This window comes from Tachysurus vachellii, chromosome 12 (genome assembly GCF_030014155.1).
Source record: "Tachysurus vachellii isolate PV-2020 chromosome 12, HZAU_Pvac_v1, whole genome shotgun sequence".
In the NCBI taxonomy this organism is placed as follows: domain Eukaryota; kingdom Metazoa; phylum Chordata; class Actinopteri; order Siluriformes; family Bagridae; genus Tachysurus; species Tachysurus vachellii.
This window is the reverse complement of record NC_083471.1, coordinates 18579850-18592622: the sequence shown is the minus strand read 5'-3', so window position 1 is coordinate 18592622 and position 12773 is coordinate 18579850. Positions and strand designations below refer to the sequence as shown.

General features: G+C 38.4%; 2 protein-coding genes across 2 annotated transcripts; one reads left to right on the top strand and one right to left on the bottom strand.

The window, feature by feature from the left end:
- Positions 1-579: 579 nt before the first annotated feature.
- LOC132854374 (arrestin domain-containing protein 3-like) lies at positions 580-5082 on the top strand. Its single transcript, XM_060882722.1, has 7 exons — positions 580-899; positions 1717-1761; positions 1870-1930; positions 2021-2168; positions 2281-2377; positions 3156-3412; positions 3514-5082. The coding sequence occupies exons 1-7, from the start codon at positions 638-640 to the stop codon at positions 3589-3591; spliced, it is 948 nt and encodes a 315-aa protein (XP_060738705.1). The 5' UTR covers positions 580-637; the 3' UTR covers positions 3592-5082.
- A 1792-nt stretch (positions 5083-6874) lies between these two features.
- LOC132855015 (piggyBac transposable element-derived protein 4-like) lies at positions 6875-9930 on the bottom strand. The gene is made up of 2 exons (XM_060883724.1): positions 8187-9930; positions 6875-8093 (listed from the first exon to the last, which is right to left on the bottom strand). The coding sequence occupies exons 1-2, from the start codon at positions 9532-9534 to the stop codon at positions 7537-7539; spliced, it is 1905 nt and encodes a 634-aa protein (XP_060739707.1). The 5' UTR covers positions 9535-9930; the 3' UTR covers positions 6875-7536.
- Between the last annotated feature and the right edge of the window lie 2843 nt (positions 9931-12773).

The window sequence follows — 12773 nt, the reverse complement described above, 5'->3', positions numbered from 1 at the left end:
CATTATCTATTTCCATAATTTTGGTTGCTCCATGTTAAAAATATTTATATTTTAGTGTCAGGTCAGTTCTATGGGCTTCCCATAGAACTGACCTGACACTAAAATATAAATATTTTTTAACAGATTGGAATTATGGATTTGTGTTTCTGATCAATGATGTAGCGAATGACTTGGCACAAGGAAAACAGTGAGCCAGGAAAAAGAGGTGTTGTTTCATTATTGCCACCTGAATGTTGCTGTTGTTCTTCTGGGTGATCCCTGTTCCAGGTCGCTAAAGCGAATCATCTGGTTCACATATTTGATTTGGCACAGATGTAAGGCTGAATGCCCTTCATTACCCAACTCTCCCATTTTATCTGGGCTTGGGACCATAACTGATACATAACTAATACACCCTTTCAACTCTCCATTCATAATTATTCTAGGTATATATATACATATACAAAACAACAAATATACAATTTTACGCATTTTTTTTTTTTTTGTGATACAACTTTAATATTGCACTTTTATTTTATTTGTTTTACCTGTTGTACTTTGTTCTTGGGTTATTGCATCACATTTCAGTTATGTACAGTATGTGGTCACCTGTCCATACAGTATGTATGTTATGCAAAAATGTACTTCTCTGTGAACTATGTCGTGTAGCATAAAGAATATCTCGGTAGTATTTGAGCCTTTAAATGAAAGCAACACGTTTACAAACGGAGACCACATTTCCGGACGAGTAACTTTGGAGGTTGCAAAGGAAACACAAATCGAGAGTCTACTTATTAAAGCCAAAGGGAAAGCGTCTGTAATGTGGTCGGAAACTTACGGAAAAGCCACCGTGGTTTATCACGATAAAGAAACGTGCTTTGACTTAATTCTGTTCTTTATTCAGAAACAAAAGACAGAAGGTAGTGTATCACCTTCTTTAGTATTGGACATAATGTACAAATCGCACTATTTCTTTTTATTCTAACATTTCCTGTTGCTTCTTCCTCTGCTAATGCTTCAGGAAGTGAGCCATGAACAACATGACGTCATTACTAGTTATATAAAAGAAACATTCGAGAAAATGTATTTAACTTATAGTTCAATATTAAATTATATGACCAATTACTATATTTGTTTAACTTCATATAAAGTAACACCCCATTAGCAGATATCCCAGCTTGCATTTTTTTGTATTAAGTTGTATTGTATTGAGTTAAGATTAAAATTTCATACCCAAAATAAATACTTTTGAATACTTTTGGACCTCCACTGAGAGGCTGTGAGGCATCTAGAGATTTACTAGCTTCAGTTAGAATCTGCTATATTAAAGAGGAGATGTCAACTCCATGTGGTCTTTGAGCACAACAACCTTCTCATCAATACAACATTTATCAGACTGTATATTTATAATCACACCCTCTGGTGTCACCTATATGAGGATGAGGTTCCCTTTTAAGTCTGGTTCCTCTTAAGGTTTCTTCCTTTACCATTCAAGGGAGTTTTTCCTTGCCACAGTAACCTGTGTCACCTCAGACTTGCTCATTGTGGATAAATACAAACACATTTAAATCTCTCTAATATTAATCTTGAATTTTTGTATTATATTAATCTTTATATTATTCTTTATAATAAACTTTTGTTGTATGTTTATGTTCTTTAAAGTTGCTTTGAGACAATGTCAATTGTAAAAAGCGCTATACATATAAATTTGAATTGAACTGAATTTGAACTTTGCAGGTCAAGACGGATACTCACTGTTAACAAATGAGTGTGGGCAGTGCTGTAAGTTTAAATGCTATTTTTGATTTACAGTACTTTTATAATACTCTATATAATATAGCATTATTATAGCAATATATAATTGCATGAGATATCATTTTTCTATTACAGACTCAAGCATTGTTGGACCTGGAACCCATGTTTACCCATTCACCTTTCAGATTCCCCAGAGGTGAGTATTAGTCTGATGCATTTTGTATGGTTTATAATCATTTACTCAGACCTTTTTTTAAACAGTTCTGCTTGTGTGGCTTTTTTACAGAGACATGCCTGCATCCTTCAAAGGCTACCATGGAAAGGTGGTTTACTTTTTAGAAGCCAAATTGTGCAGGTCAATGTCAATACCAAAAAAAGCGAAAGTACATTTCAACTATGTTCCTCAGGGTGATACATTTGTATCAGACTTAATGGTAGGTACATATATATCTGTGAAAGTTTTTTTTAAGAGCTTTTAGGAGTTTCAGATCAGCAGAAATGCTAGGTGTGTTGATTGAAAAGCTTATTTAAAATTCTTATTTATAGATGTCTCAGCATGGGTCAAAAGAGAAAAAGATGAAATTCCTCACATCCGGGAGTGTGGCCATGGATGTTCATATAGAGAAGAAGGGTTACCATTTAGGTAAGACTTCATCAATGTAGTTATAACTTTACAAAAATTATAACAACTGTAAAGTGCCATAAGAAAACTACATGTTATTAATGCTTATGTGGTGCAAGGAGAATTCAACCTTTATTTAGGAGCAATATCTCATCTTACAGCATCTTCTCTAATGTTAGGGAATCCTAAAATAGAAGATCCTATATAATTCAAGCAGGAAAATTGACACTTAATGCAAGCCAAGGACCTGTTAATGACACTGAAGTCAGACTCAAAACTAAAACCTATGCCATTACCGTCAGAGTTTCTTCTCAGCTCTCAGTTGTTCAGTCTCTTTTGTTCATACTGAAAAGAACCTGATAGAATGGTCATGCTGCTTCTGCAGTTAACCAATTGAGAGTTATCTAGGTACTCGCATACAGAGGGACAGCTATGTTATTAGACTGTTAATACAGCAGATACAGTGCTACTAGAGCTACATTCAAGATCCATATTTTAAATCCAAGATCAAGACTAGTCAAGATCATGTCCAACAGAAATTGAGACAATAATTATATATATCGTCAGACAAAAACATTTTGAATGTGGCCAAAGCCAAGACCACGGCAACATTCATTCATTCATTCATTCATCTTCTACCGCTTATCCGAACTACCTCGGGTCACGGGGAGCCTGTGCCTATCTCAGGCGTCATCGGGCATCAAGGCAGGATACGACAACATTTGTGTTAGTATTTACATTTGAATGTATCTCATCAACATTATTATTTCTAACTAGCACAAACATTGTTCATTTAAAGGTGAGCAAATGACTGTGAAGATAGAGGTTGTAAACAATTCCTCTCGTACAGTCAAGCCTAAGTTAACCTTGTACCAGAAGCAGAGCTTCTTCGCCTCCAACAAGAGAAGTGTGAAAACAAAAGAGCTCTTGAAAGAAAAAGGCGACCCCATTGGACCATCGACCAAGCAGAGTGTGACCAAAGTGTTGACCATTCCAGCAGATGCCAGTATTTCCATCCTCAACTGCCAGGTTCTCAAAGTGGAGTACAGACTGAAGGTAAGATTTCTGGAAAATCATATGTCTAGACATATATCTTGGACTGTTTACTAATACAAGTTTATGTTTCACTAATACAAGTGGAATGTTTCCTCTTTCAGGTTTTTCTGGATATAAAATTAGCTTTGGATCCAGAAATTAAACTGCCTGTGGTGTTTCTTCCTGTCTGTTTGACATAGGAAGACAAAGATCTAGTGAATACAGATATGGACATTGGCTTTGAATCATGGACCAGCAAGCTGACTTGATTAACTTAGCTTCTGCTGAGTAACAAAAAAGCACAGTTTATAAATACTCACTATTTAAATTGCACTATGCACAACTCAAAGAGGTGCTTGTGGTCTGGGGTTACATAAATTTTCCCTTTGCCCAACAGCCATGGGCCAGTAAGAAGTGAAGTTCCTGATGTTTTTCTTTTAATACTTGCTTAAAATTTAACTGGATTCTTATCAGTGAGATGACCGCTATGCATTTTTGTTTCTTTGTTTTGTTTGTTTTTGTTATTTTTATTTAAAATCAGCGATCACTGTCTTAATGATCACTGTCTTAATATCTTGTGAAATGGTAGGTAACTCAGGTTGTGATCGTGGAATATCATGGATATATGTGAGTACGAGTACTTAGTTAACACCTGCTCTCTCACTATTTTATATCCTAACACATTGCTTCTCATTCCTGACACTTACATTGCATGCTTTTATTCACCAATTGTAAAGTAACACTAACATTTGTTTATTTAGGGCTTCATCTTTACACATTTACACTTTTAAACTTACCTCAGTGCTTGTAATCTTCAAAATGTCTTACAAAAACATGATCATATTATTTCTTATATATTTTAGGGCAAATGTAAAAAATAAATGGGTTCTTTAAGGTTCTTTTTTGAGATTATACATAAGCATGACCATACTCAGAGCTCAGTCAGATCAAATTTTAAATCCGAATTAGCTATGAAGCTAATTACTAAGGGATTATTTGTTGCATGTAAACATACCTAATGACTAAGTTACATAAACAAGACAGACAATATCTCACTAATGTGAGCCAGTGTTATTATTACTTGATATTAATGAGCATAGGAAATAGAATATAGAAAAGCTTGTTGATCTCAAGTGGCAACTTGTTTTGCTATCGTGAGATGGTTATAATTAGCTATGGTTGCTAATGCAAAGTTAGACTAGCGTCGATTCCACTATTTAGTAATTACATAGTAAATACAATATGCTGGAGTATTAGGTGTCTCATCTGCCTTCCTTGAAGACACAAAACCCATCTAATTTAAAATGTATATTACGGTAAGTTTAGCTCATGTGCTAAATTTACAATGCCATGTTGCACCAGGTGGGTTGTTAATGCTAGGTAGCATTGATAAATTGTTAAAAGAATAGGCTATGCAGCAAATCCTATTCTAGGTAATTGCAAATGGTAATTACAGCCCTTATTTGTAAATTAGCAAATTTAAATAGGGTCTTGGTGATGACCAACAAAACCTCCACATAGTGAATGATATCCTCATTTAAAATAATATAGGTTTTAAATAGAAAAAGAAAAAAAATTGAACTGTTTATATTATAAATATAAGCTGCTTTACACATGAAAACCAAATAATTACAGTTAAAAACTTTTCACTTTAACTTTTTTCTGTATAGTTCCTTTTTAAATTCTTTCTCTGGTGCATGGATTGTTATTATTATAATAAAATCAAATATTTTAAGTACTATTCTGACTCCTGGTGAATTCATATAACGTATATAAATACATTATTAATAGTATATAAATACATTATAGTATTACATTGGACCGTCATTCATCCCTTATATTCTCACTTCAGTGCTGAAAGCATAAAGTTACAGGAATTTTTAATCCATTTTTTTAACAAGGAATAAAGCAAAGGTTCAAGACCTTCATATGATTATGGGTTTCAACTAACTTTGAGAAATAAAGCATGGTAAAGTATCACATGATAAATCTGACTGAAGAGAGGGCTGAAGTTGTTATTGCCACATGCTAGCAACAACAACTCTGATTGGTCAGTCTTTCTTTGGGATTGTGGGTAGTGTAGTTCATTAAACGTGAGTCAACTATTCCCTCTAAATATTAAACTTTGTGTTTTAGTAGTCAATTTTGTCATTCCTTCATTCATTAGTTTTGATTGTATACCAGATAAACTGTTTTCTTGTTTAGTTGAAGATTAACCTACAGTTTAAAACTGAAAACTACTCTTGCAGCCCTGTTTTGGTTAGCATTTAAACATTGCCATCTAGTGGGTGAACTAAGCTTTAACAACAACAGAACATTCTAGCGTCCATACCCAGGATAAGAGTAAAAAGATTTATTCATTTATACAAAATTCATTGAATTTAACATTTTGTTTTCCGTGTTAACCAAATTCAATAGGTTGTATCTGCTGTCCATATTACTTTTATTTTAACTTTTAAATGTTTAGGTTCTATTAGAGTGCTCTAAACCGGTTATTAGCCTTTCCTCGCTGTAAAACACTGCTGATTTTGGAAGTGCACTGTGTGTATCTCTCGGCCCACGACAGGCAGGTTACCCATGACAACAGCCCTAGCCTCCTGGCAACTCCCTCTCTAGTCTCTTATTGGTGTTGCCATGGTGAACGCTCGAGGGACTCATTTGACCACGCCCCATTCCAACCCCAACCGAGAGAGAGGCTGGGCTTTCAGCGGATTAGAAATGCAGGGGGAAACGAGAGGAAGCTTCGTTTTCAGTTAAATACTCATCGAAAGTTGTATTAACTACAATACTACTCTATCCCTGCAATTTAATAATGCCTTAGAAGTGTTTGTAACTTTTTATTATTCAGCATCCTGTTAAATATTTCATCATGGTGAGAGCTTTCAAAGCTCAGCTTTGTACCGAGCATGCAAGTGATTCAGTGAACAACATGACTCCATGATTCGACTCTGCAGTCACTTTCCAAAAATCCTGCATAAACTTAAGATAGATTGTTCTTTGGTGAAGCATATTACTTTGATAACTTTTGTCCCCCCCCTTTTTTAAAATAAAAAATAGCAGTTTTTTTAATCTATCTATCTATCTATCTATCTATCTATCTATCTATCTATCTATCTATCTATCTATCTATCTATCTATCTATCTATCTATCTATCTATCTTATTAACACCTTCCAGTCGTATGGTCTTGGTATGTAGACTGTAGTCAAAATCTTTTTTGTCTTTAACACCACAATAATTTAAATTAGGAACACTATTAAATATATAAATGTTTAATGCAACTTGTGCGCTTTCCAAAATTGCACAGCACACGCTGACTTGAAAAGAAACAGAGCTTAGTTAAATGCCTTATAATAAGACACAAGCACATTAAAGTGAAGAAGTTAGTTGAGAGCTCTCATTAAAGGAGAGGAAGCTCTTTGCATAAAAGTGGCTCATTCAAAGACTCATATTAAAGCTCTTGCTACCATGGCACAGATGGTCTTGCTGTCATGGCTGGAGTGCTTTTAAAACGACTACAATCTGTCCCTCTGCTGAGACTACAGAGCCATTTTCAGCCTTGCCCCTGCTACAAGCTGTGTTCCCTTGATAATTTGTAACGTATGAGTTTCATACTGTTGTGTAAAAGTGATCCCAAGGTACATAAATACATCATGACTTTATTAGTATATCCCTAATAAATGATTTCACACATACATATAATAAAGTGACTAAAAATACGTGCATTTCTTATTTGAGTATTTATTTTGGAAAAGCGTAAGAACTCACAGAAAATTGTAACTGCTATTTTTAGTGTTAGAGACCAAAGGTTTTCTAGTCTGTTTCTATTTCTCAATAAAATGCATTTTAATTAAGGATTATAAAAAGTGACACAAAGCCTTTGTCTGCAATGTGAAAGGCAGTTAGACAAAACACTCTATACTAATGTAAATGTATAATTGCTGATTTTCCTGTAAATTCGTGCATCTCTACAACTATGACACTAGAACTAATAATCAAATCAGACTATAAAGATGATTACAGTACTTGTAACAATTGCATTTGTATAACAAAATCCTCAGTATTCATTGTGTCACATAACCAAATGAGAAAGCAGACTTTAACATAAACAGTACAAAGTCTAATAAAAAAAAATGGAAGGAAGGTTTATTTATGGAATTCACTGAAGCACCCCCCTCTACACAGGTGCACATTGCAGATCTTGCAGCCAAAAACACTCTCGTGCCGCAGGCCTTTGTTGGTGCAGTTCCGGCAGCGTCGTGAACGCTCTGACATGCGCTCCAGTCGGTGTCCGTACTCAAGGGGTGAGTCAGCATGGCGCTTGCGGGCAGCCCGCTCCATGCCGCGGGCACCTTGGTAGTCCCCAATAAGCTGCTGTGCCAAGCGCACACGGAAGTGGCGCTGTGTAAACTCCTTGCCATTAAAGCCAGCTGGCGGAGCACCACTGCGACTCTCACGGAGGATAATATAAGCATTAACAATGCACAAGTTGACATAAAACCATAGGAAATAGCGCCACCATTTCTTGCATGGCCTTCCTACCTGATAGCACTCCCTCAGCTGGTCACACAAATCCACACCACGCATGTTTTCCTGGTACAAAAGCAGTGGGAGTGGGCGAGCGATCCCAAGGCTCGAAAGGCTGCCGCAGTCCCCATCGCTGCCTTCTCCATCCCGCTTGCCTGGCCCTATGCCCACAATACCTGGTGCAGAGTTGGATGACAGGCAGCTTACCACCTTGGCATCCCGAGTGACAGTGGCCACCAGATTGCCACGCTGACACTGGTAGAACTCACCTGGAGACAGCTTGCCTACATTGCGGGGTTTGAGGGCATCAGGGTAGCCGCGGCGATTTGGATTGGTTGGCCCGCACGCATATAGGCCATCCTGCAGGAGCCGCTGTAGCAGTGGCACAGACGTAAAGAAGCTGTCCATAAAGAGGTGATGGTAGCGCCTCTCCAGACCTCTCACCAGCGAGGTAACCACTCGATGGCCCACTGTGCTGGCAGTTGCATCGTCGCTAGGCTTACCCACATAAAGCCGCGTCCGGTGGCAGTAGCCTGAGCGGGAATCACAAAGCATCCACACCCTTAGGCCTTTCCGCAAAGGTTTGGAGGGCATGTACTGTGTTGGGGAGAAACGCCCCTTAGTGGCAATGGCACACTCATCTATAGTCAAGCACCTATTTGGTAAGTAGGCTTCCCACATCGTGCTTCCCACTATGTCCAGCAGTGGCCGGATTTTGTACAGTCCGTCATATCCCAGCTCGCCTTTAGATGGTTCGGACAGCCGGTCACACAGGTGCAGGTTCTGGTTCAGTTTCTCAAACCGCCTGGCGGTCATTGTTTTCTTAAAGCCAGCATTGCCTATGAAAATATCACTTGCCCAGTACATGCCATAATCTGGAAGCTGATTAATGCCCATCAGGACATTGAGGCCCACGTACGCCCGCATCTCCCTCACATCAGTCGGGTGCCAGTGGGCGTCTGATCGACCGCTCCTCCTTTGTCGATAGAGGGCGTAGTTATTTGTTTGTTCCACCATGTGTTCAAACAATGAATCTGGGAAGAGCAACCGGAAATAGTCCAAAGTGTCAGCATCATCCCCTAGCGAGTGCTGAGGGCCATTGTCGGAGGTAAATGGCTCAATCGAGATGACCTGGTCGGGTTCGCCCCAGAAATCCGGAGCGCCACATTCGTCGTCTAAAAGATCATACGAGCCGAACAGGTCCGGGCGCTCCTCCTCCTCCAGGTCGGAAAAATCAATATCCGAATCGGTTGACGCGGTCTCCGAGCAGTTGTTGGAGCTCGCATAATAGGACTCATCTTCGTAGTCGTCGTGTTTGATCCCGTTTCCCGTGACCAAAATAATGTTGCAGCCGCCTCCCGCTACATAGTCGCCTGAGTCCGCAGCGTCTTCCGCCGCCGCCGCCGCAGCTGTTGTGTTTCTCAGCCCGGACTCCCCCTCTTCCTCCTCTAGCTCTTCCTCATCGTCCGACTCGGGCTCCCTGAAAGGCAACTCGAACCACTTTACGTCCACGGGGAGATTTACCGGGCACTCTTCCCCGTCAGAGGCCGCGTTCGCTTCTGTGTCCGCACTAGTTTCCAAAATCGTAAAAAGCTCGCCTCTTTTCCGCGCCGCCATGACGGGGTATCGGGCTGCCCCTGCATGAGTCCTTTATTGGTTTCCGCGCCGTAAATAGTCGTCGAAGCGGACCGAGAACGCGTAATCGGCCCAAATGCCGTCGCCGGGAGACTCATGGGTCTCGGGATGATGCCGTTTTTAGCGTTTCGGAGCTCATAGTTTCCGCTTGCGCGGCTTCGGTACGCGTCGTTAGCGCAGTGTGGCCGCAGACGTCAGAAGCTGCTTGCATGTCCTGCTTTGTAAGGGCGTTTTGCGACTGCAGCTGCTGGGGTTGCCAGTTCCTAGCGCTCACAGATGGCCGCTCGCTCTTGTAATGCCCGGCGGCGTTCGCCGTTATAACAGCTTTTGTCCACACTTCTCAAGAGGCCGGTAAAAGAAAACACAAACTTTATATCATTCACCCAAATCATGTCCGAAACAAAAGTGATACGATGCGTATTTGACGTGCTGAAGTGAGTAACGTGTTAGAATTAAACTCACGGCAGAGAGAGACAGAGAGAGGCAACCGCGCTGGCACAAAGCTAACCACCTCAGGCACCATTTACAAAGCTGTGATAAAAAAAAAGCGCCAGTTTTTTAAATTCGAGAATGAAAATGTCAAGTGGTCTGACGTTGGATGAACCCTAGCCAATATAATGGCTCCTTGGTGATATTGTTGAAACAGCATAGACATTAAGGAGACACCTGCTGTAGCTGAGTGAAATACACTGGCAATAATAAACTGCTTAAGTACATCACATATTATAATCTGTCTTTCATACTGATTAGTAAAGTCTGACACAGAGTATTTACTTATTGTTGCTCTAGAAAAATACATACATTTGTATTGAATTGCAGAATGATTAGATATTTGTCAGTCGAAATATATCCGTATGTATAAATCTTAAGACCTAGTCTCCAGACCAGAAAAGCCAAGTTGCTTCCTTCAAAATCATCCACATGATTCTCAAAATAAGATCAAGATCCTAGGGTCAGTGAAGCATAGACATTATGCTATTATGGAAATAACAACAGTTATTATTAGTGACACATTCTTAGTTTAATCGATCACTTGGGTTTATGGCAAAACTTAAACAAATCCAAAAAAAAATAAAAATGCAGGTCTATACGTTATGTCGACTAGCATCTTATACGATATATGAAAAAGTGATTTTTGTGGGTTGAACGTGTGAGTGAAATGAAAAGATTAAGGCTTAAATAAATGAGAAAAATATTCATCTAAACAATTAAATAATGCTTATGACAATTCTGTACAGAGGGGTTTGTGTTATTGATTTTACAGTTAAAGTGGATACTAAAAAGTTTGAGATGTTTATAATCACCATAATACTGCATGACATTTCAATCTTCTATCAATTATTTATTTGTTGTAATTAAATTAGGAACGACTCTGTTCCGTTATTTTAATATGAACAAATCATTTCAAAGTTTAAGGAAACACAAAATCATGATCATACAAATTGAATGTTCGGTACTGAAGCAGATAGAAAACTAGATGGTAAAAGAAAAAAGAAAAAAAGCTTCTCTGCAGTATTTGCAGGTTCCTGGAGCTACTGCTGCAGCCCCCACTGACAGTGCTGCTGGGGAGGAGAGCGCTTAACCAATAGGGGCAGAGAAAGAAACAACGAGAGGTGGATGAGAGATGGAGAAGGATAGGAAAACAGGGAGGAAAAGCAGGATGAGGTTCACCTGATGTGGCAGTTGAGGCCATAGCGAAGTGTGATTGTGTCCATCTTTCTCCACTTTGGCATAAATATTTCTACAACACGTCAACATGTATTATGTGTGTGTTTTTTTTCCCCCTCAAATTATCCATTGAGAGACACTGCAGATGAACTAAACATAAATGTAAGAAATGTAGAATATATTTGAGAAGAGAGACATTGTGCAGTACATTTGTGTTTGCCTATAATACATTTAAAACTGTACAATTACAGGAATATTGTCGTAGCTGCAATAAGACACACAGATCAGTATAGAATAAGCATTTCTTATTAAATTGAGATGGGAGCAGAACAAATAAAGGCCAACTGACAAAGGAAGAATCAGATTTTTCTTTGAGTCAGCTGTGATGATCGTATGCAGTGCCTTGCAGAATCAGAAAGTAGATTAGACTTTTTCGAGATAGGAATATACATTGGATTTGCACTACTACATTAAATGAACTATTTCAAAATCATTGTCAGATCTTTCTCCTGAGCTTTACTACTACATCCTAAAGCACTGGTTATACTGTTTATCCAAGACTGATACTGACTTAATGGAATACATCAACAATTTAAGAATAAAAATGAAAGATATTATTTTTTTGCTTTAAATATCAGTAGTAAAGCCATTAATTTTGTCCATTAGCTCATTGGCTGTCATTCCCAAAACAAAGTGACCCCTCTTTGACTGGCAAGGCTGCCAACGCTGTACCCAGGTGTCTTCCCATTGCCATCTGCCTCAGAAACGGCACACTCCACCTGGACTGGGAACATATTGAGGCTATTTTTTTGTCCACTGGGAATATGATTCTATTGAGCATATACATAAATGCCAACCATGCCAGCATTTCGCTACAGCAGTTTTATTCTTTTCTAAAGATGCAAGTCTGTTTAATAACATTGGTATGCAGATCCTTTGAATTTAATGGATTTACTGTATTGGACCATGGCCTTGACTGAACTCAAGACATCATGGTGTGATCCATTCCTTCAGGTACTCTTCTCATAAAATAAGTGATTTAATACACAATGTAGTGCAATACTAGCTTGTCTTTAGTGCTTTAGTTTGTAATGTACTTACAGCTTGTACTCGGCATGTACTTGGGTGTAACACAAGCATTTACAGTATATTATAACAGAACTTTATATACAGTTCCACAGCCATAATGTATAAGTGCTACGTCGGATGACCTTATATCTGCAGTTTTGTTTATAATTACCAAAATCTTTCCGCATACATTGTCCGTAACAAGCCAAAATCGTGGTCGTTATGCTATAATAAAAAAGTTATGAATTATTAGGAATAAGGAGAGTGTTGGTGTGCAGAGAAGTATCTCAGGGTATAAAGCATAACCATGAGTATAACCAGAGAAGTGACTACAATTACACTGTAAGTTGGATTATTATTATTCTTATTATTTTTCTAAATGAGGTGAAATAAGACAGGGATCTCTCGAATATTGTTATTAAATTGCTGATTATTGATTCCATACCTCAATAAAATTGTCATAATGATGTAAATTCCTACATCAT

Bases quoted from the DNA above. Each gene is read 5' to 3' on its own strand.
- LOC132854374 (XM_060882722.1), top strand. From the start codon at position 638: ATGTCGTGTAGCATAAAGAATATCTCGGTAGTATTTGAGCCTTTAAAT. The intron at 2,169-2,280 runs GTAGGTACATAT...TCTTATTTATAG, and splicing joins CATTTGTATCAGACTTAATG to ATGTCTCAGCATGGGTCAAA. The intron at 3,413-3,513 runs GTAAGATTTCTG...TTCCTCTTTCAG, and splicing joins AAGTGGAGTACAGACTGAAG to GTTTTTCTGGATATAAAATT.
- LOC132855015 (XM_060883724.1), bottom strand. From the start codon at position 9,534: ATGGCGGCGCGGAAAAGAGGCGAGCTTTTTACGATTTTGGAAACTAGT. The intron at 8,094-8,186 runs GTGAGTTCTACC...ACTCTGCACCAG, and splicing joins TGTAGGCAAGCTGTCTCCAG to GTATTGTGGGCATAGGGCCA.